Raw genomic sequence first — 24,307 nt, 5'->3', positions numbered from 1 at the left:
TTTATACCACAAGTTTATATACCATAAATAATCAGGAGCAAGTCTGGTTACTAACAATAGAGAAGAAGTGAAAAAACCAAAGATAAAGTGTCGGATTATATTTATGTACTATAGGTGGCATTCATTTGAGTGTAGTTCAACTGAATCCATACAGATTTTGTGGCGTGTGGCATTGTGGTTATGGAGTACGCTTCGTAATCACAAGGTACGCGGTTCAATCCACAGCGCGGCATGTTTAGCAAGTGCCTTTGCTACAACTATGCGTCAACCCATGCCATGTGAGGGAAATTGGGTAGGCAATGCCAGTTTATACTCAATGTATACATTCAGAACGCAGGACCCACATTGAATTGAACTGTGCAAAGCTTGATTAGGTTGCCGAGATACTTACACAATCGATCTAAAGTGCGTGTAGATTTATTCTATTTACAATTTATATTTATTTTCAAATATCAAAGTCCAAATTAAGATTAAATATATATAACAGACTAGAAAATAAAAACTAGACTGAAAAAATGAATTTCAAAATTTAAAAGTCGAAAATTGTAAATTCAAAGTTAAAAAATAAAAAAACAAAGTTTTTATTGTTTACTATCGAAATATGTGAGTGCTAAAAGTACGTCTCCTTTTTTATATCTCAGAAAACTTTAATTCAAGGAAACAAAATAAATATGCTTTTTTTAAAAGTTCTTCGCAGACTTCAACTGCGTTTGGTATATACGTCATGACCTTCCCATCTATATTTCCAGTCTAAGCTTTCTTGTTAGATCGACTAAACAGTTAACAAACAATTACCAATCATCGTTTCATACGATCAAATAGCCTCTAAAAAACGCAATTTGTTTCCGTTGTTCCGATCCAATATGTTCCAGACGTAGCGGCCTTACAGTACTTCTTAATTTCTTGACAATTCGGAAACGCCAAACGTTCTGATGAGCCAACTAAAAATATATATGTAAGAGTACTAATAAACATTTTTATGCAGGGAGACATTCTTCTATTTATCCAACCTCCTCCCCAGGGCTGCTTTTCTTTTTCCGACTATCTCAGGCCATCCGAGATTGTCAGAAAGAGAAAAAGAGTCCTGGGGACGAGGTTGATTGTTACTCAATCAGCTGGGAAAGAAAATCTTTACAACAGAGAAACATTTTTTATAGAAAACAATATAACTATTAAAAATATTTCTGCGCCTCTAAGTCTCCAAGTTTAATATTAACATGAGTTATAACGTTCATCGTTATAATACTGTCTACAAGAAATACATTGTGCTGTGGGCATACAAAATAGCGTGTAATTTAAAGACGGTCCACCCTGCGGATATTTCCACGGGTTAACGACTAGTCTCTTTAATAATAGCCTTATTCCGTTTGTACGCGAGAAAAGTCGTGATACGGAAACACGAAAGGCGGTAAATAAGGGACCGGCGAACCCGCGGATTTATCAACGGGATACTGACTAATCTACATCATAATACTTGTATACGTCTGTTTGTCACGCAAAGTAGTATCACAAATATGCATGCAATGCGGTAGAAAAGGGTGGACAAACCCAAGGATTTTTCCATGGGCCATCGACTAGTTTATATAATATATAATGTTTATATAATATAACGTATACGTCTGTCTGTCACGCAAAATGGTAACCGGAGCATACCAAATGCTGTAAAAACAGGACGGGCAAATCCTTTCAGCCTATCAACTAGTTATATATTTCAACATAGTTGTATCAGTTTAGTAGCATAAAAAAGTTAAAGCGTACCACCTACCTACTGTGGCGCAATTATCATGATCAACGAACTAAAATAAAAACAAGATACAATTAAAAATGCAAGTTAGATGCACAGCTTAAAAAAGGGAACAGAGGTTTGGAAAATATTTTTATGTAACTTTTCGTTCAGAGACAGAAAACAACATTATTAATCGCATAGAAAAGAATTATGTATATTCAGCAAAATACAAGCATTCAAAATTTTCTAGTTTTAAGTAAAAACACCTTTCCCGAATTTCTTAAAGTATAATAATTATGACGTGTCCAAAATTGTATAATAGTTCTATGCTCTTTAAATAAAGATATTCAAATAGAATTTGAAATTGTCATGACAATATAATGTTTTGGTTGGGTTTTATTTAGATTAAAAAAAAACACAATAATTTTGAAAACGAGGGTATTCTTAAAAAGATCAGCTACATAGAGGGTTTGACCGTAAATTTCAGTTCACAATTAGGGCACTTGAACAGAAATATTTACGAAATTAGGTAAATTTATTCTACCTTTTGCTAAGGAACTTAGGAATAAGAATCATTTTTGATATATCAACCTCTTTAGTTCAGTTTGACATAATTCGGAAATTCAGGAAAAGTTCTATAGATGCGTATTGTTAGTGTCTTTCTACATATAATACGAAAGCTAAACGTGATGTGTCTTTTCGTTTTCCTACTGTTGCATATAAACATGATTTCCTACGAATAATCAAATATGGATCTTAATTAAAATAATTTCTTCCTATTTTTTAAAAAGATAAAATCGCTAGTTTTGCGCATCGCATTGTCTTTCTGTTTGGTACACTTTCCTTATATTTTTATTGCTAGTGTAGGAGTATCGCATTCACGAACAACTTGATATCACAAAAACTAAAGAAATACAGCAGAGCTTTAATCATTTCAGAAATGTAGATGACATTAATGGAAATATGCACAGTCATCTCTGGAAAGCAGCAACAAAATATTACACACTTCAGGGCTTAGTAGCCTAAAGAGCTGCCACCCTATCCCCCAACATCTCCCGTCCCTACCACAAATAAACCTTTTGTTGATCATGCTTATTACTAACAGAGTTTGTGCTAAGAGATTAAAACCTCAAAATTCTCCCTCCCTCCCTCCATTCCCTTTCCCTAACGAAAAAAGGACATACAAATCTACAAAATTCATACCCATAAAATAATATGTGTTTCACCAGTCATGTCGTACAAACCAAGTGGTGTCACTGTAAAAGAGTTTATTAAAGATTTAATTATCTTTGGTATTAAACATACGAACACCATATACTTCACAAAGCTTGTCACTACTTAAGTAATAAAATTAAGAGTGCTTACTGCTGAATATATTGGGCACGATAAATTCTACACAATCGTATACACTTTTATCGCATGTTGTGTAGATGTGACAGTACTTCGTGACTTGTTCTAAGCTCACAAGTTGTTTTAAAGAAAATTGCATTAAATCAATTACATAAGACCTAAACACATTGAAACATTTTTTAAACGTAATGGACTCCAGTCTCTGAAATCAACTGTACTTCAACTAATAACTAGCCATAGTTACCACTAATGCGCCCCGAATTACTAATAACGATTTTAAACATTCAAATTTAGAACGGGATTTAAAATTAAAATGGAAAATGGTGGACGTTTGAAATCTATAAAAACTGCAGTGTTAGAACTTATTATTTTCGTTATTTTCACATTTGGCTAAGGCTCTATCTATAAAGTTAGATCTTGATTAAATATATGTACACTTTAAACGCCTCTAGCCTTCTTGTTGTGTAATTTCACGTAATCATTGCTTTTGATTTTTGGTTAAAATTCGTTCAAAAGACTTACGCATACATTTTTGACTTATCAAATCTCCAAAAATTCTTGTGCTGTAATAACAAATTGTGTCTGAAAGCTATTCTGCTGAAACATTTTCCGCCAAATATGACGAATATGATAGAAATGCAGTACGGAATTGCATGGAGGCTTGTGAATAAGCTTATTGCCCAGGGGAAAATTTTTAAATAAGAAGCCCTGCGACTTGAAGATTTCCGTCATTAGCCTAAAAGATTCTGAAATTTGAAGTAGACTTTAAAACGGAGAACAATGGGGTATATAAACACATCATAAGTATCCTAATTCTCAATTATTATTGCGTAAAATACAACTTGATAAATAAAAAATAATTTTTTTTTTACATATATATAGTATATATTCTAAAACAATGGTTAAAACTTTAACTGGATTTTTTTATAACTGATCTCGAAAATTCCAGGATGCAGGATTACTATGTATGAACTTCACGATTCGAATATATATAATAACTTCTGAACAATTTCAATTTCAATGAATTATTACTCTGTTAAGTTACCAATAAAATCCTTAAAAATTTCTCTCGTTGAAGATTTTTCGAAACTGCTGATGGTGCATGGTTTCATAACAAATGATCTGAAAAAGAAAGTATATTTAAAATTGAGAAAGAAGAATACAATTTTACCAGAACTGAATTAATACTAGGTTGTTTAATTATTGTCTACTTATCTGATTTAAAGTTAGAATTTATTAAAAAGATACAAATCAATGCCATGTGATACACAAAAGGTATACTATATAAATAAATATATATATATAAATTTAGTCAAGCTGGCTTTGATATCATTGTTAAACAAGTATAATATTAAGCAGGCGATACAAGATTTTCAAACCTGTGGACAATACAGGACTTATTTTGTTGAAATCGATTTATTGAATTTTACAAATTTGATTGTTTATTATCGAGGAAATTGATTGGTCATTGTTTTCGAATTGAATTGAACAAGTTGATACAAAAAAGGGTAGACACTCATTAATAAATTTGTCAGATTTGATAAATCAACAACATCATTTATAATTTCAAGAAAAAACATAAAAAAGGGAAGAAAACAAAGAAACCTGTAACATACTGTGGGTAGCGTCTAGTTGTACTGCAAGGGCTAACTATGTTATGTTATTGGTTAATTTATCAGTTCAACTTGACTGTTCCGTGCAATGAACAACAATATTTTTTCATGATTCAACAAATATCTTTTTATATATATTCTTGCGGTCGGATTCGTGTCAACCAATCACGGGCAGCCATTATGAAATGGGGTACAAATGCTGTAATTAATGTTTTTGTGGTGAAATCTTCATAAATACAATACTGGATTTTTCAAGGAATTCTTTTTTTTTTAGTCAAATCTTTAATATGTTTTAGATACTGCTTAATTTTTGCCATTTTGCGACATTTTAACGACGTTTTACTTGTAAATTCTGTTTAAGTAAGGTTGCTACTTTGAAGGTTTGACCGTGAAAAGTCCACTTTGTTCTCCATCGGATAGCAACGAAGGAGAACATTCTGACCGCAAGAATACATGATAGCAGCCTCACAAAGGTTCCTTTAGAAGTTATTTTACTCACCCAAAACGCCTATACTTTTTACGGTGTATGTGGCTTATCAGCACCCTTGTTGATAAAATTACACAGGGCAGGATAAAAGTTTTTTGTTGCTTCTGAAAAAAGGGACTCTAATGAAAGCACTATTTTGTGCAGTTCTAGCTTGATAGCTGTAGTACAAGTGAGAGTAGTTTTACGACTATTAACTTATAAAATGCAAGAATTTAAAAATAAGTATTTAGCTCCCTAGCTACATCATTAAAGCTATTACGACAAGCCAGACCATCGGGAAGGGAAGACCAACAAAATGCAAGCAGTTTTAGTCATGGCCATACACGGAATGTTCTGTTCTTGATTGACTTTAAATTGTGATGCATTCATAAAATGCGGCCTTTGGATCAACGCCAGGATCCGTTCTGAGTTTAATTTCATATAAGACATAAGTATAATCCTTCTACTTACTTACTGTTAACAGGTTTGGAAACAACGTAGCTCACACAAAAACGAATCTTTTCTTGAAGCTAAATTCACGTGGGCTGCAGCGACATTTAAGCACATTAAACGAGACAAACAAAGCTCCATATTACAAAGCTTCATATTAACATAACAAAAGAATCTCGATTAACATTTTTTATCGCATTCAAATCTTTAGAGACAACAAGGACACCAAGACAAAAAAAGTTTTGCTCGATGGGTGTTTTTTTTGTCTTGGTGGTACCAAACACACTGGTTGTGTTATATCAGATCCGGGTTGGATGACCGAGCAGAAGTCCCCCGCGAAGTAAAGAGTGGAAAAATTTTTTGCCATACACAACACAAACACTATATACCCGCGGTCCACTAAATGTGCGCCCCTTCGGTGGGGCGCAATTAATAAAGCAACTGATTTTGTGACCATACTGCACCGCGGGCCACCGAGGGTTTTGTGATATTCGAAATGCCACGTTGTCATAATAATTAGCAGGCCCCTAATCCACAATTATTTTGAGAATTTTAGAAAAGAAAACAATATTTCTTTTTTTTAATTAATTTTCAACATGAGACAAAAAATAGGAACACACAAGCGGAAAATACAGAAAATCAAAGTGAATTATTAAATTAACAGGCGTATACTGTGATTACAGTTTAAATACGAATCGGGGGAAACCACTTACCTGTAAAGAAATCACTTCCCAATTGAAACTCATTTTCAGCATTGTTTTCAGCTAAAATCGTTCGATTGTACACTTTAGACAGTATGGTACTGCCTTTGCGCTTTAATTTAAGCCACATGTTCTCTGAAATGTAAAAAACTCTGCGCTTTCCTTTCGGCCGGTATCCCATGTAGCGATCTTTGTTGTCTTTACAAATTGTTGTGTCAGTTGCTATGTTGTAACCAAGGACATTGGCAAACATCGGGGGCAATCCTGGTGGAGCAAACCATACACATTATTGAAACGCTGTGTCTGTGTGTATGTGTATGTTTTTGTTTGTTTGTTTGTGTGAGAATTCTGTAAAAGATAATACCGATTATATGTTCTGCAAGTTGTTTTCAAACACGCCTATAAATATCCCCCTTGTAAAACTGTTTCATTCACTTTTTTGATTGGCTTAAAACAGAACATGTAATAAAATTTGTTGTTCAAACTATTGTAAAAACTAGAAAATTAGAGGTTTAATGCGCATGCGTTAACCATTTGAACTATGGTGGAAAATGCAGCGGAATGGAATCGGGCCGACTGATTCCCTTAATTAACCAATTATAACGACCGTGTACATTTAAACTTTTAACAACTTGTTGCCCAATTCATTTTTTTAAAACCTCTTTTTCCGCTGTAACAGAAGCAATACTAAATTCAGATGATTTTTTATTCTTTCTTTTTCTTGTTTCAATTTGTTATTAACTATTTAATTTAAATGAATTAATTTTTTATAGATTTAACAACAAACCTTTGTTTCCATTTCCATCGTCTATAAGAAGATTTTTCAACGAGCTCTTGCCGTTGTTATATGAAGAGTTATTATTACTTTAAAACGATATTTTTTATCATAAACTGAAATTTAAAAGTGCTCGATAAAGTAGATTGTGCAAGCCAGTTTATCTGAATAATAAATTCATAACGAATTGACAAACATCTAAAATACAATACAAAAGTGATATTTTACAAATTTCCTCAACAGATTTACTAAAATTTTTCTCTTCTAGTGGTTTTAAGGCAATGAGTTCAATTAGCAACTTCTAGCAAGGAAATTTTGCCAGTCAATTCCTTATAAAAAACTAGTATATTTGATGCATTATAGCGCTCTTGCGGACATGGTAATTCTATTTTTGTATTTTAAAAATTTCAGCAAAAAAACCTTAAGGGGAAGTCCGGTAAATTTGCAAAATTTTTAAAATCATAATATTACATGTTTGTATAACAGCCAAAAAAAATTTTAAGCTAAAAGTCATAAAAAAAGCAATTTTGCCTCATATCATTTCTACTTTGACTTCATGATATATTTCCGTAACGAGTAGTCTGGACACTAATATTCTTCTGACGTCATTCGTGACAACAACATTCGGCGCGTTACTTTCTTGCAGTAGTAAACTTATCTTGAAGTAGTTATGTCATCTTCCTCTTCTGATGTAAGCGATGTTGAATTTAATGAAGATGAAGAATTTGGTTTATCTCCTTTCATGTTCGAACCGGAACGGAGTCAAAGTGAAGTGGCTGCAGCTTTAAAAGGTTCTCAAAACAACGTTGGTGCAGAAAACTGCAATGTTGAAGCTGGAAATCATGTTGGAAATGTTTAGTGGTGCCAGTGCAAAAAGTGTAAAACTATGGTCACTGAAACGGAAAGTTTATGTTGTCGTGATAATAATGATATTCCGGACGGTCATTTTCAAGGTTTTTGTTAAAACATCTTCTTATCGTGCCTCCTTGTTTGCTACATCAATCACTTTCTGTTCTGTCACAACAAAGTGAAGAGAAAGAAAGAAAGAAGAGAAAGCTAAACGGTGTTTATTTACACACGGGGGTACGCCTTTTTAAAGATATTTTTTTCTTTTTACGCTTAGGTCATACGTGTTACAAATTCGGATGAATTCAAAATGGTTTGTTTGCCGGAACCTGTGTTACGGACAGCACTAGGTGCTATTTACAACATGAGAGGGATTCGTCATGAACTTTGCAAAAGATCATAGCGGTTTGCTGCTTATAAAAAATACATATGGTGGGTGTATGGAAGACTGGGCATAGGTTATCGAAAGTCTATACCATCATGTGTTGTGTGGGTAATCCGTAATGAATACCCGCAGTCCGATGGCGTATACGTGCCATACACAGAATCAGGAATGGAATAGGACAATAAAAATATATAAGAACATGTATAATTGTAAAGATGATGAATGAAATTTTTACAATATGTTTTTAAAATATAACAAATGTCCCCCGGAATTGTAAAATAAGCGTTTCTTGATGTAATGCTATATATCATTTATAAACCAAGGGGGTTACCTTTAGGTAAATCTTGAACGAAATATACAAATATGTTTAACCATGATTGGCCTGCTGGGTTACCCGGCAATTTGTTTTTCTTTCGTTTTTTGCGATGGATGCAGAACGCTTTGCAGGTGGCGGTTTCGAGAATGAAAATACCGATGGAATAGCGTTTGGTAATAATTTAAACTTTCTCACAGAGCCACAGAGCTCCGCCTAAATATTAAAATTTAAAAATGTATTTTTACCCCTTGGTTATTCATGGACAAAAAGATCCAAAGACAGGTGTTCAGAAATTATTGAAGGTGAATAAAGTTTCGCAACAAGCTTATTTACAAAAGAAATAATGTGAAAGAAGTCAAGAAAAATTTAAGAAGTGCAAGAAATACCTTGAGATCGCGTTAAAAGCATTCGGACAAGTAACCATGACAACAGTAAAATCAATGGTATATTTATGACTTGTTTGAAGTGGTGAGATCGACAACTGAAGTATTCCGGCGTGCAGAAAGCTGTTGTCATAAAATACGTCACGATAAATATTAGAGCCCAGACCTTGATGATAACAACAAAAAAATGGCGTCTTTTAAAAAAAAACAGTGACAATCCTAAACTTTGATAGACATTTATATCATTTTTAATACGAATTTTTAAAAAAAAATTGCAGAAAATATTCAAACGATGGTGTTTATTCAACACACAAATTTTGAAAAATGACCGGACTTCCCCTTTAAAAGTTTGTAAAAAGCTGGTTGCTGTGACCTAACAAAAATATGTCAAAAATATTTCAAAATTTAAAGCTTTTTTAGTTATCACAAATATATTCAGATGCACAAAGTTATATTACGTTGACAATGCAACGCATGCTCTGTGTGTTCTAAGCTGATATCAGCATAATAAGACCTTCATCGCTATATATAAACACATATTATCTCCAACCCATAGACATCTTTTAGAAATAGTAAAAAAATCTATGTCTTGACCACAACCCCGGTTAACCTACTAATAGTTTACATAACTTCTTTCTAAAAAAGCGATCAAAAATAAAATTTTGTTTTATTTGGTAAAGTTCACGCTGGAAATATAACATAATCACACATAATTTTAACTGTCTCTCCTATACTTTACTTATCAACAGGCGACCAACTAGTCATATATAATTTTAACTGTCTCTTATATACTTTACTTACGTGTGAGGCGTTTGACTTTCTTGTTGTAAATGACACAACTGTATTCCCTAAAATGAATTGATATTTGATTTCAGGATAGAAGTTGGGAAAAAAATAAAAAATAAACAACAACAGAATGCAAACAAACTCTTTGATATAGACTTGAGCTAAGTAAGCATTAGGCTATCTTTTAAACTATGGCACTAATTTCTTCTACTTTGGCATCTACTTTTCAACTCGGTATATGTTTACAAGTCATTTTTTATTACAAAAGGGAAAAATCCTTGCAATTTTTATTCTCTCTATAATAATAGCCGTCTCTTTAATAATAGCCATGCCATATATAAAAGACGGGCAGCTCCGTGGATTTTTCAAAGGGTAACCGACTAGTCTGTGTCGTATACGTCTGTCTTTTTGTCAGGCAAAATGGTAGGGGCGAATTCTATGATCTTGTTAAGTCCTTGAAAAACTAGTATTTCATTTTGTTTTATGTTAGTATGCTATTTATTGTTATTCATTAATAAAAAGTGTTATGGTCATTCAACCTGAAGTTAGGATTTAGTTTTTTGGAACAAGGTAATATGTCTATACGGATGTGCAAGACAGTCTACCTGTACTATTCGCTTAGCCCAGTGTTACGACAGACTGTTTCCTAAATTTCTAAATGAAAGTTGCAGTAAAGTTATTTTGAAAAAAGGTATTTTTTTATACCTACATGGATGGGCGCCTCTGTTTACCTGCATTAAGCTCTCAGTCCGGAATAACATTCGTTTCTGAACTTCCACCGGAACATTTTTCGAAAAATACTGTTTTTTTTTTAACTATTTTGTTATGCCAGGATTACAACGGATTTTAAACTGTGTTTTCTCTTCAGCTATATCTGCAGGAAAGTTTTGTTTGTAAATAATATATTATACGGGAAACACCATGTTATATGCGCTTCACTTGATTTACGACATACTGCGTACCTGTACTATCGCGCTCCATGAATGAGTGGCACAGTTTACCGTTCTTATTAATTGCTACACTGGGTGTTCAACGCTGGCTAACAGTTTTACTTGTGGCTTAACCCGGCGTTTCACGGCAGGTCCCCAGGCTATATGAGCAATTTTTATTGTTTTTCTGGAATCAAATTTTTTTTTTTGACGCCGGGTACCGAGGCTATAAAAATTGCTGACGTCAACAAACCTTTATTTCCACTATTCAATTCTATTTGTGCTGTATTACTTCCCCGTTTCCACAACATTCAAAAGTAACTTCAGGTGGTTAACTCCACCGACATCCTCAATTCTCTCATGATATTCAATACAAAAAAAAAGTATGAACAGTGTTAAAGTGGTGTGCTTAAGTCGAGCCTTCGAGCAGTAAAAGACTAAAATGTGACGATTTTACACTGGCCATTGTTAAAAACCTTCCCAAAAATTACGATTCGGCTGAATAAATGTTTTGCCCATTCTCGTCCCCAGAGTTTTTTGAGATTAAAACCTCTAAAAGAGCTGTGAGGTTGAGAATGTGTTCCGACAAAATAATGGTACCTATCGTTGTGGTAATTACATGCTGTGAATGCACCGTCATACAGCAATATAGTGACTTCATCAATTTTCATATTTCTATCTAAAGCAGAAATGAACAGTTAATATGCGCAATAGCGTTCCATTAAAAAAAATTTATATTTTGTTTTTATAAAGTTTGAAGACCATAGTACAAAGAACATCACAGTACATTTAAGCAAAAAATATTATCCAGATCACACTAACACTGACGAGGCTTAAGAAAGATCATACAACTACCGGCTTTGTTTATTCTAAGATGAGAATGTATGAAATTTATAAGATTTTTCATAAAGATATCTTTTTCTCTTTATGTTAACCGGTCTAGGGGAGTATATATCGATACCCTTTAAACATTTCAAGAGATACATAAATCGTAAACTTCGCTTATACGCATTGTATTCGTTTGAATGAGCTTGGAGCTTGCTTTACTAAAACAACTTTGACAAATAGCAGTACAAAACTAATGAGTAACTTCTTCCAGGAAATTAACGAGCTATAAAAATAACGTGGGGGATAGTAAAATAACACGCAACAAGGAAGGAAAAAATTAACGCGAACTTATAAAAAAATTTCATTAACTTGATTTAGCTCAACCGATTTACTTACAAAACAATACAATACAGTATCAGATATACTGCAGCTTGCAGTATCACATTGGGTGAGTAGACCATAACAGGACGATATTGATTATTTTGCCGCCAATTAAACAAAAGAACACAAAGCAGACATGGTTGTTAAGATTTGTATTAAAATTGGTAAACAAATATATAGTTTTAAACTTTATTTGCAGCTTTTATATCAACAAACAATTTTTTTAACGTCCTGGATATTTCGTCAGAAGCAATTTAGTTAATTTTGTGCCTCGTTAATTTCATGGAATCAGAGGTAATCAGAGAAAAACAAGAATTGGAAAGTGAAAAAGCATTTCGTACCAGCTGCCGGTGTACTTGGTGTAGCTTTCAGTCCAAAACTCTTCTTGTATTTTCTTTGAAATTTAACATTCTCTTGTGATGAGCCCGGCTTCGCTGCATCTAGAGGAACCTGAAGATACGTTTTATCGTCTTCCCAGCGCGCTGAAGATGGTTTATTAGTCAATCTTTTCTTTTTTCCACAGACGTCATTTGTAATTTCTGTACTCGATGTTTTATTAGCGCAGAAGCCATACAATGACAATAGGTTGTGGGGAATGTCTGTAAAGAGGGTACAATAGTATCCGATATGCATCTCCATTGGCGCCGTCGGAAGTTGCCTTACGCAATATTTTGAATCAGTATCATAAATGTAAAACCCTGAAAAGAAATTAAGTGTAACATTGAGTAATATTTATTAACTTTTTTTTGTGCCAAAAACATTTTGTGGAAAGAATTCAACATCTTTTTGAAATCTCTTTCTGCACAACTTCTCTTGTCGGTGAAAAATCTGTCAGTTATAGTGACTAATTATAGTGAAGAAATTTTTACCGCAAAAATAATGACGAAAATTTTTACCGACGAAAGTAATGTGAACTGCTGCTTCCATATTTTATTTTTTTGCAGTTTTCGGCTCACGTGACAAGTGGTTTAATATGTTTTTGCACACGTAATTTGGAAAGGTCTTGCTCCATAATAAATCAATTCATATGTTACAGCCATAATAGCAACAAAAAAAATCTGAAACAAAGACCAAGAATGTTTTGATATTGTAAATATTCGTAGAGTTAGAATAATAACAGAACGACAATAAACTAGGCCCAAAAAACAGTATTCTCTCTAATTAGTGGACACCGTTGGTGCACAAACAAAATGTCCTCTAATTACAGGTGTCCGCATTTTGGAAAGTTTTGCAATGTAAGCTCAAAATTTGAAAAAAATGCGATTTTGTATACGAAATGTGTAACTTAAAAAAATAGCGGGTACCGTGCTGGACTTAGACACAAAAAAAGAAGAAAACAACTAAATTGAACGTCATATAATTTTTTAAAAAATGACAAACAAATATCAACATCATAATATCAATAACGAAAAGATTTTTTAAAAAAACTTTACATGGAGAAAAGTTTTTTAATAGGTTATTGTTTTTAGTTCCTGACGAATAATTTCAAGTCTATCTTTAAGTGAGGATAAAGAAGTTCTCCCTTCTATTTTGATATCTTTGAAGTTTAATAATCTATCAACCATGGTCAGCGCTTCATGCATGGTGATCTTCTCTTCAACGTCATCATTTTCAAAATCGTTATCTCTCTCATTAGATGAAACCTTTTCTATACCAACTCAAGATTCTTTACGCATCACACAGTTTTCTACTGAACTCACTCTCCAATCTACTTCATCATTGTTGATTGCAGACAGTGAACTGCACGTTTCAACACAATGCTTGCATGAACCATCTAACGAGGTGGACGGAAATGCAATAGATGTGAAATGATGTGAAATGCAACTCATTCAAAACAAAAGCATTGTTGCACACATGCCACAAAACATACCTAAAATTGTTTCATGTTCTTGAAAGTCTTCAGCCCTTTGATTACAGCTGAATTTTGTGGAAAGAGGGTTAATCGTGGAGGTGGATATGGTCTGCAAATACCAGTAATATATAATTTTATGGACAAGAAAAGTTGATTGACTGGCTTGCGAAGAAAATTGAGGCTGTAAAAGCCGACATTTCTTGTATAGTTTCAAAGTGTGCAAAATGAATATGTTAAAATTATTTAATTTTTCATAATTTTTGTATGCTGCTCACTACTTTTTGGACTGTCCGCTAATTGGAGAGAAAAAAAAGCCTATAGTTGCCATTTGGTGCAATAAAATTTGTCCACTAATCAGAGTGTCCGCTAATTGAGTGTCCGCTAATTAGAAAGTTTTTTATGAGACTTTGGCCAGAAAATGTCCGGTGCATGGACAAAGTGTCCGCTAATCAGAGCTGTCCGCCTTTTAGAGTTTTCGTTAATTGGAGAGAATACTGTATAAAATATTTTTTATGTTTACTTGTGAGTGCTGAATTAATTAAAATTCACATTTGCCAAATTGAGTGGCTAAATTAAAAAACAATGGGATATATTTTCTCCTCATTGTGATGGTCATGGGTCTGTACGTACAAAATAATTTAACGTGTTGATGATCAAACTAGCAAAAATGTTAAACAACATGTGAGGAACATAGTTTTATTATACACTACTGAGTAAAAAAAAAATTAAAAAAATAAGATTTTAAAATTAAAGTGAAGTCTCTCTATTAGGCGTTCTATTTGTTGTCAAGTGTTTCCGGTCTGTATATTTATTTAATTTGGCGCCATCACATAACAAACTTCATCGTTCAAAGCTAGTAGTATGTTGTGGAAAAAAGTCTCAAAACATGAAAAAATATTGTTGTTGGTCATCATGATAGCTATTACTTAACTTCAAAAAGATTTAAACGAAGGTTATAAAATATTGTTACCACCATAGCAAGTAAATCTAAAATTTACATATTTTCACCCCATACAGCCATTGAAATTCTGTAAAATTTTTGTTAGGCATATATATAGATAGTTGTGAAATAGTTATTTATTTGTTATAATAATAGTTATCTTAGTAGATTTTAGGATTTAGAAATCTATAATTTTTGCTCCTCGCTTAAAAATCATTTTTTGGCTGGCATAAAATATTTTTTTGGTTCGCCTTTCCTTTAACTTTTTCCTTGACTTAAACCGAAGTCTGAGCGAGGTTTACATTTGAACAACAACCGATTTTTAACCAATCTTTTGTCAAACAGTTTATCGAACAGTTTATCGTTGCTTGAAGATTTTGTGAGTGATTTATCATGACTTAATTTTGGTTAACAGACTAACAACGTTTGTTATTATTATAGGAAAGGAATAAAATAAAATATACTCTCACCCGGAACATTCGAAACGTAGGTATGATATACTCTCGAGTCGTGTTTAATAACTGCAACGTTGTTTTTAAATTCAGTTCGAAAGAAGTCAGCTTGGACTGCAACTTTCTTGTAACCACCCTGGAATCTCACACCACTATACCGATAATTCACCTTTATACAAACAACACTGAATATGTACAATGTTGAATACTAAATAAATAAATCAATTTATTGTAATTAGTGCTAATATACCATAGCATAAAAAGTTCCAAGAAAGGTAACAAGCACCTCTTGTCACATTAACTAAATTTCATCACCTATTGTTGGCAAAATTTTTCCATAAGGTGTTACTAATTTCCAAAGAGCACCGTTTAGCTAGAGCCCCCCCCCCCCCCCCCCTCTAGCTAAACGCAGTGACGATAATTAACACCGCATCGGGAAACTTGGATTGTAGCTGCAGGCAGCCATTTTGAGATAGGCAGGTGATCGTCTTACAAAATATGTGAGACGATGAATGTTTTTTTTTTCTTTTAGTTTTCACTACAACTTGTAAAATACAGGAAACCATTTGAAATTATGCGAGCGTGGTGATCACACTTCTCTTCTTAGTCAAAACACTTCTCTTCTGTATAACAACACTTCTCTTTTGTATAAAAAACATCTGTACTTTGATACCCAAAGTTCTCTTCCGTTCGAAACACTTCTCTTCCAAGTGCAAAACACTTCTCTTCCATAAGCTCGAAAATTTCCCAGACTGAATCTGGTCCTTAATATATGTATTTATCCAGATCTTGTTTATGAATAAATGGCACACCCCGGGCCCTGCGCATAGGAAATTTTGGACCCAGAAAAGTTTGCATAAATTCCTACGGGGGCATATTAACGTTTCTACAAAATTAGATTTTTCGCGGGAAAAACTTTGCGAAATTTCAAGCTATATTCTTATACGGTCTCAGAAACGTAATACGAGATTGCTTTTTTTATCTAGTTTCCACTAACTTTGAACTTTTCGCAATTCGGCGAAACTAGAACGTTTTACGGCTTACAATTGACCCTACTTTATCCGGGAATAAACATTGATTGTGATGTCCGTTGGTGCTAACAGATGTTGATTCCAACTAATCGCAAATTCATTAAGGTCCTTTCTGATCAAATCCATAAAGCAGTAGCGTACACATTCAGCAATGAGTGCATCACCAGCATTTAAAAATCCGAAATCTGCAAGTTTTCTAAAAAATAACCTCCACCAACTTGGTCTGTCTTTTGAAAGTTGTGACCAAAAAGATTCGATTCTTTGTTTAGCTGTTGATGAACCAACAATAAAACTGCCAGTGCCAGCATATTCGTCATTATGCTGAGATCTTAATGCAAACTGAACAGCTTCCTAAATACAGTTTTCAGTACAATCATCAGACCTTATTCTTGTTGAAAAAATATGTCACATGGCGAGGGGACTGGTCCCGTGTAATAAACCTCACAAAAGGTTAAAACTACGGACCAATGATGTAAAATTGCGGGCCAAATTTTAGAAATCAAGTTGTAAAGAGCCACATGCAGAAAAGTGTTAAGTGCAGAAGGGAAGTGTCAAAATACTGAAGAAAAGTGTCAAAATACAGAAGAGAAGTGTTTCGTTATATAAAAGAGAAGTGTTTTTGATTTGGAAGAGAAGTGAGCCATAGGGGCCATCATACTTAGCCACACATTCATTTTACGATAGAAAAGTTGGGGAATGTTTGGAATGTTGAACGCCAAACATAAAAAGATATGGTCGCATTAAACAGTTATTATTTTGTCTAGTGATAAAAAATAGCGGTTGCTGGTCGCGTTAAGGCGGTGATTTACGATCCGATTAATCGAATTCGATTAGTCGGATTCGATTAATTGGATCGTGTTTCATGTAAAAATCGTATGGTTTCGGCATGCTCAGACTTGTCGAACTCTATTTTTAAAAAGTCGGACCGGTTCAACTTTTTCGATTAATCGAAAGGTTTTTAGCCAATTAAAAGGCTTAAAATCTGTACATCAAATGTGCGTTCAGAAAAATGTGGGTTTCATGACAAAAATAAACATTACTAGAGGACGTTTAAAAACAAAAAAGGTAAAAAAGAATTTAACAAGATTTTTATCAAAAAAGAAAATTAAAATAATCTTCTCGCTCTGACCGAAACTTGTTTAGTAACAAATAACACACTCCGTTTCTTACGTTTTCTTAAATTTTTAGTTGTTTTAATAATAACTGTAAAAGCAGCGAGTTCAACTCTGTCTTCACTCTCTAAAGACATTTTATCGATATGAAGTTATCAAAAATCTGTTCAATTTATATGAATGTTTAATATAATTTCGATGAGTCGAATTCGATTAATTGGATCGTGTATCATCACCTTGTTACCTGTCAAGTTTCGATTTTATTTTAATGCTCAATATAATTTTGATAAATCGAATTCGATTAATCGGATTGTGTATCACCGCCTTTAGACAGATAATTGTCCTTTAGAAGGAAACGAAGATAGGACATAATGTGGGGTGCCAATTAGAATTATTTTAAATGATTTTTTAAAAGGGATTCTACTTATAAAATATTAGCAAAAAGTTCATCCTGGATGAAATAATTTGAACATATTAATGAATATGAATAATAGTAAAGGTATGTAATAAAGGTATGACTTCATACCTTAATTACAATCTTATTTCTTTCTATTGTTATATCAGTTTCTTCCAGACATACGTGATTTGGTCTTCCAGAAACATAATACGCCTCAAGATAGGATTCATGATACAGCACTACAGTTAAATTTTCAATGTTCTTGTTACAAGCTGCATGTATTGTCCGTATTTCAAAATAAACTTCGAAATGCCTGGTTAAAGAAAAACAAAAAGTTAAAAAAAACAAAGGCCTTGAACACAAGATAAAAACAAATTTATATCTATATATAATTATCATACTGTAGGTCTGGAAAAAATATGGTGTGATCCTTCCAATGCAACGTACAAGATAATGATGGACGCGTTATGTTCATTCTCTTGGAGATATCCACAATGACCATAGCGTCGTTCTCCTGTATCATAGTGAACCACAACGAATTGCTACTCTGGTTGTCAACATAATCACTTAGCTGAAAGTAGGAAAGAAAAGGTTTATTTTGTAGAATGATTACATTGAACGGTGTATTGCGTTTATACTTACACCGAAGTGTATAGATAATTGTGGACTTAATATTTCTTCATCTTCTCCAAGCCACTCTGTAAGCTTATAATTCAATTTCGTGACGGGGTGAAGAATCAATTGTCGTGTAGTCGAAGGTTTGATGTTGTCTGTAAACTCATATAGATGAAATATGTTGATTGCTCCTGAGGCACTTAATGGCTGATTGAGATCTTCAAAAGCGTAGAATATTGTCTTATCATTGCCTCGTTTGTGTAGAATGAAGTTCACTTTTGCGTTATAAAATCCACCAACTGTGAAATCTTTATATTCAAATTGAACAGGAATGACTAAATTATTAAAAAAGAATAATACATTTGCTAGTTTGTTATGGTTGTTGTTGTTATTATTGTTGTTGTTGTTGTTTGTTTGTTTGTTTGTTTGTTTGCTTATTTGTTCGTTTATTTGTTTACCATTTGCATTTTACCTTTTCTACTTTCCTCGAAAAATTAAAATTATTGCACGCAAAGGCTTTTCGGTAGACAACGTTATAGTAACCAACTCAAAATCGATCGCTACAGGAATTTTTTCTTTACTTTTCAATTTCGCTTAGACCTTAGGTCCAATTTTACCAAAAAAAACCTTTCGCTTAAAAAAAGTAACAACTTCTAGGTATAATGTAATTTCATAAACGTTCGCGCTGCTTAGAAAATCCAAAAAAATGGGTAGACTTCAAACGTGTTGCAGAGGCTTCTCGGTTTTCGAGTGTTTTTTAGACGTTGCGTGAGGTATTCTGAAGCGTTATTTTACGGATAAAAAATAGAGCATAAAACAGCATCCTCTGCAGAATGCCGTAGTGTATATTCGTACACACTTTTGCCCATTTTTGCGTATGTATATGTTCATCCGCTATTCGTACGTAAAGTGCTTTAGGGTTAGGGTTAGGGTTAGGATTCTTTTTCCTTTTTTCTACGTATGAATAGCGCTACTTACTATTAATACGCATTTTATGTCATATTAAAGTGCGTACGAATATACAGTTCCGCAGAATGCTCTATACAAAATATAATACAACAAAAGTAAAGGTAAAGAAACCAATAAAAACATAATTATCTTCAGTATAAGAAAGGAATATAAAGCATGGGTGGTTGGATGATATTTTGTGCGCGTCATTATACAAAGTAAAACGCAATTTTAATTTTCTTTCTCGGATTTGACGCCTTCTGAAGCGATTGATGAAGTGTGATATTCCAAAGCACCCCTGTACAGGGGTGCTTTGGAATATCGTACAGCTGTACGCAAGTCTTAAATCTAGAAAACGGACAGGTAAGCTCTGACAATTTCACATTTTAGGGCACGCCACAGAGCCCGGCCTTTAGTTACCTGTTTTTATACTTAATATTCCTATACATAGAGTCGTAAAATGCTAACATCTCCGGAAGTGTGTAGTGGTAAGAGGAACTATGCTAATTGTTTCTATAAGCGTGGCTATACAGTTAATTTTGCGGTTGGTTGCAAAAAAGAGCCTGGATTCTGCATTTAAATGCACTTTAAGCAAAAAAAAAATTTTCATTGCTGTTTTTCTTCTGTTTTTGGTATCTTAAAGGAAAAAGAATATTGTCCACATTTGAAATCCACGGGTGTGCCCGTCCTTTTTATACCGCCAGTCAGGGAAATCCTCTTAATTAAGCTGTACAGCTTAATTTGGATGTCAGCTTAATTAGAATGTATCATACAGTCTAATTGGGCGTTTTACAACTTAATTAAGATGTACAAAACTTTGATCGTCGAAAACACACATTTAACTGAATTTTAGCATCTATCTAACTCAATAAAACCAATATTTACGTGCATACAAACATCTCCAATACATTAGTTTTTTCGTAGCACCCCGGAGATGCTCTAGAAGTTTTAAAAATGTCCGCTTAAATAGGCCGTATCACGTGACGTCCATCCTAACTAGGATGCAGTACCTTAAATAGACTATCGCTACGATGAACCGTTGTTTCAATTTACACTGGACTTGGTTTGCTGCCATTATGAATTCGAACAAGTTAAAATGAAACTACATGACCGGCGCGTTATTTGACGCCGGGCTTGCGATTTCTAGCATTCTTTATCCATATCTTTTGAACCCGGGGTTCTGGAGATACCATTCTTTTTTATAACGTAGTGATCAAACTGATGATGAAAGAGCTGCAGCGGTGATTCTGCTAAAATTTACATTTTTCGAGAAATCGGGGAAAAACTTTTTCTACCTCCTAATTTAGATGTATGTCACCTAATTAAGCTGTATGATACATCCTAATTAAGCTGACATCCAAATTAAGCTGTACAGCTTAATTAAGAGGATTTCCCTGACTGACCGCAATTGGGTGCATCTTGCTATCATTTTGCTTTAAAGACAGACAGATGTATATGGTTATAGATCTATTCTTATTAGTGTTGGCGCAAATGGTCATTTTACATTTTAATATTTCATTTTCACTTCCAGATGAAACCATAAACTTACCTATGCAGCAAATATATGAAAATGTAACGTAACATCGATTTTTGTCCTATGTAAATCACTTTTTATTGGGCGCTGCAAGACGGTATGTTCCTACCCCACTCAATTGACGAGTTTAATGTTGACACACTTTTATTTTGTCAAAAAATTGTTGCATAGCTCAAACTAGCCTAAATGGTCAGGTTTAATTCGTCTTAACACCAACATTAAAGAAGCGGGGAACTGCGCACGGCACGGTTGCTGAATATAAGTTCATGATGATTGTTGATTTTGAAGACCAAACCGAATGGCTTGGTCTGCTTCAAAGTAAATCAATTTACATGTTACAGCCATCCCCATAAAAAAAAAGATTTTGAATATATATTTTAATATTAAATATATTCGTAGAATAATAAAAATTTGATGTTTTTCACATAAAAATGAAAACTTTGCAGAACGGCTAGAGACGCAAAATATAAATCTGTTAAAAATACCAGTTTTGCTGAGTTATTTATAATTCAGTATTTTTACACATTTTCCAACGGGTGGTTAAATTAAAAAATAATGGCATATATTTCCCGTTATTGTGATGGTCACGGGTCAATACGCACAACATTTAGAAACAGGCAAAAATTAAAGATCAAAATAGCAAAAACGTTGAACAACATGTGACGAGCATATTTGATTTCCACCGACCGCTACGCAAGGGGGGATTTTTAAAATCGCCTTGAGGGATACAGAGAGGGACAGCACAGCTAGGCTGGGTGCACGGGTTTGTGATATTTAGGCTTCAGGCTAAAATATTTGCACAAACCCTGTCATTGCTTTAACCTGAGAAGCCAATAAGAAAACTTCGTTTTGTTTACAACTAATAAGAATACAGATTGTAAATAATATGATTTTCGCGATCTTCTAGCATGCTACATTCCTTGGCCAAAGCTTTGGACTATTACCAAAAGTAGTTTGAATTCTGGTTGTACGAATCGTGTCCTTTGGCTGTGCCTGTGGGGAATTTCTTTTAAGGTTCGCTTACTGGTGAAAACTCCAGAGTAATTTATATTATAGTATACTTGATATAAAGTAAGAATTATTGTATTTTGATTAGCTGGCTGGTGTCTTTTAGCTGATCTGCACATGCCTTTTGTGTAGTCACCAAGCTAGCTAACTTTAGAATAGTTAAAGCTAGCTGGCTACCAGAAAATCAAAATTTTTAGTTGGGTTAATAGTCAGCCAACTGGACGTAGGTACTCCCTTATTCTTTAGTTTTACAAGGGTTTTATTTAACTATTTCGGTAACTTTAAGATAAATCTTAAAGTTACCGAAATAGTTAATTAAAACCCTTGTAAAACTATCTATAGTTATCTTTATCTATCTGATTTTATTTATACTTGCTTGGTAAATTCCCTAACCAATCAGATGCGTCCAGACGCATTTAAAAAATATTTTTTCAGACTTTGATTGGATAAAATTATACTTAAATTTTGTAAAATCACTTGTGCCTAGCTACAGGTAACCCTATCATATAGTAGCTAACTAGCTAGACATGTTTCATCGTGACACAATGGTGTTCATATTTCCAGACACCAAACACAAATTGACAGGCTAAAAAATGCAAGCAATAAGCTACAGACTATTTTATTTCGAATGTTATTTCCAAGATTTGTATATTACTCACTTATATCCATGTTTTAATCGTTTTTTACATCTATATTATAACTGGGACATTTATGTTTTTCCGTAAGTTGAAAATCCAAACCACATATACTCGGTCCGGGTTAACATTATCAATTTGGCATATTTGGATTTATCAGCAAAAATGATATAACATAAAAAAATTTACAATACCAAAAGATTATTAGAACAGGATTTATTGTAACTTAAAGTTTTTAAATTTTATAAGAGTTTGACCATACTATCTAACTGCACTGAAAATTGTTACATAAAAGAATTTGTATATATATATATAAAATATATAGTAAAGATAAGTTATTATCTGTCATTTTAGAAAAAAGAAGATGAAAAAGAGAGGATTTTTATATAAATGTTATAGTTTTTTCTGTTTTTTTGTATTTTTATATTAGAATAACCATTTCCAAACGAAAGTCTTGCCATGTATACCAGGGCGATTAATTAAGTAGTAGTGCTTATTCAGCAGGGGGCGGTTATTCTATAATTCATGGTATTGCCATAATTTGGTTATTATCGCTACAGAGTGTAGCACTTGGATTTTTTTATATTTTTATTAAAAAAATTTGTAGTCAAGGTTCACACAGCCTTACAATAATTTTAACATGTTCTTAAACTTTGAGAGTTATGTTCTAATATACTAACATATTTACGCTGGGGCTTACTTTGTATAATCTCACACTATATGACATATTTTAATCCCAGACCTATTATCTCTACTGATGGCGGAAATCTTCAAGCCATTGGGCTTCTTGTTTTATTATTTTATACTAACTACTGAACGTATTGAACAAATTGATATTAACTTTGTGAGTGAAGATAAAAAAAGTAAAGAATCGTGAATGAAGATGAAGCCACCACCAATGCGCGTTCGATTTGCTGTTGAATGTTTCAAATGCATTTCCTACTACTTTTCAACATGGAGATAGAAAAAAAGATAGATATTGAACTCTTTTGTTTCTATTCGTAGCCCTGAAGTTTAGTGTTTATAACTCTCGTACTTTGTGCAGGAGCCCGGGGTTCGATTCCCAGTGTCGGCGATTCAATATGGGTGAGTGAATGTTACCATAGCTCCGGGATAACCAAAGCCATTTGATAAAAATTGGGGAGATGGCACAATGTGCGGGCCCGTTGGATGAACTATTCATGTTGTCTTTTTAAATTCTTACACGTGTCAGTTTCAGTAAATTTCATTGGTCAAGAAAACAATCGAATGTTAATAAGTTATAACATTACGTAATTGATTAGCGGGTCAAACAATAGTTTATCTTAAAATGGGTGATATGCCTTTTGTGTGTCAGCAAAATCAAAGTAAAAGAAATAGAGATCAAAGAAAATTCTATTATCTTTTGAATCTATTAACAAGAAGCCCTGGGGGCTCTAAGAATTTCCGAGCGCTACCAAAATATTTGATGAAAACCTGCTAATTCGTTGTGTTATTGTGCCAAACATTCAAAGGGGTTTGGTGCATGAACCTCTGAAGATAAAGCCCATCAGTGACATTATATCTTAGAACAAACGCAAACAAAACGAAACATGTCATAATAAACTCACATTTTAAAAGAAATTGCTAACAAAAAATACAGCCTATCATTCATGGTTGAAAGTCTTGTGATTGAAACGTTTATGGTCTTAAACGGCATTAGTTGACAAAAAATCAAAATTTTGATGTGACCATCATTTTCAGCATACTTTTTTTATTAACTGTGTCAATTTTTGTCGAAAATAAAGCAGTTTTAATTTTAGGATAAATTTTAGCCTGAAATGACATTTAGGTGACAAAAACCAAACTTTTGTACCATCATCATTTTCA

General features: G+C 33.4%; 2 protein-coding genes across 2 annotated transcripts in view; both read right to left on the bottom strand.

The window, feature by feature from the left end:
- Positions 1-244: 244 nt before the first annotated feature.
- Positions 245-18,790, bottom strand: LOC130629451 (uncharacterized). Its single transcript, XM_057442654.1, has 11 exons — positions 18,362-18,790; positions 18,121-18,290; positions 17,849-18,032; positions 15,198-15,387; positions 12,277-12,633; positions 11,327-11,405; positions 9,813-9,859; positions 6,319-6,570; positions 2,930-2,982; positions 1,766-1,796; positions 245-941 (listed from the first exon to the last, which is right to left on the bottom strand). The coding sequence occupies exons 2-11, from the start codon at positions 18,240-18,242 to the stop codon at positions 826-828; spliced, it is 1,431 nt and encodes a 476-aa protein (XP_057298637.1). The 5' UTR covers positions 18,243-18,290; positions 18,362-18,790; the 3' UTR covers positions 245-825.
- LOC130629452 (uncharacterized) overlaps positions 18,437-24,307 on the bottom strand; it is a 19,981-nt gene continuing 14,110 nt past the window's right edge. Inside the window, exon 6 of the mRNA XM_057442655.1 lies at positions 18,437-18,669. Within this exon, the coding sequence (XP_057298638.1) occupies positions 18,607-18,669 (63 nt within the window). The 3' untranslated portion in view covers positions 18,437-18,606. The remainder of the gene's footprint in view (positions 18,670-24,307) is intronic.

Source organism: Hydractinia symbiolongicarpus, chromosome 2 (genome assembly GCF_029227915.1).
Source record: "Hydractinia symbiolongicarpus strain clone_291-10 chromosome 2, HSymV2.1, whole genome shotgun sequence".
Classification (NCBI taxonomy): Eukaryota; Metazoa; Cnidaria; class Hydrozoa; order Anthoathecata; family Hydractiniidae; genus Hydractinia; species Hydractinia symbiolongicarpus.
The sequence above is the reverse complement of the archived record's forward strand: the minus strand, read 5'-3'. Positions and strand labels throughout refer to the sequence as shown.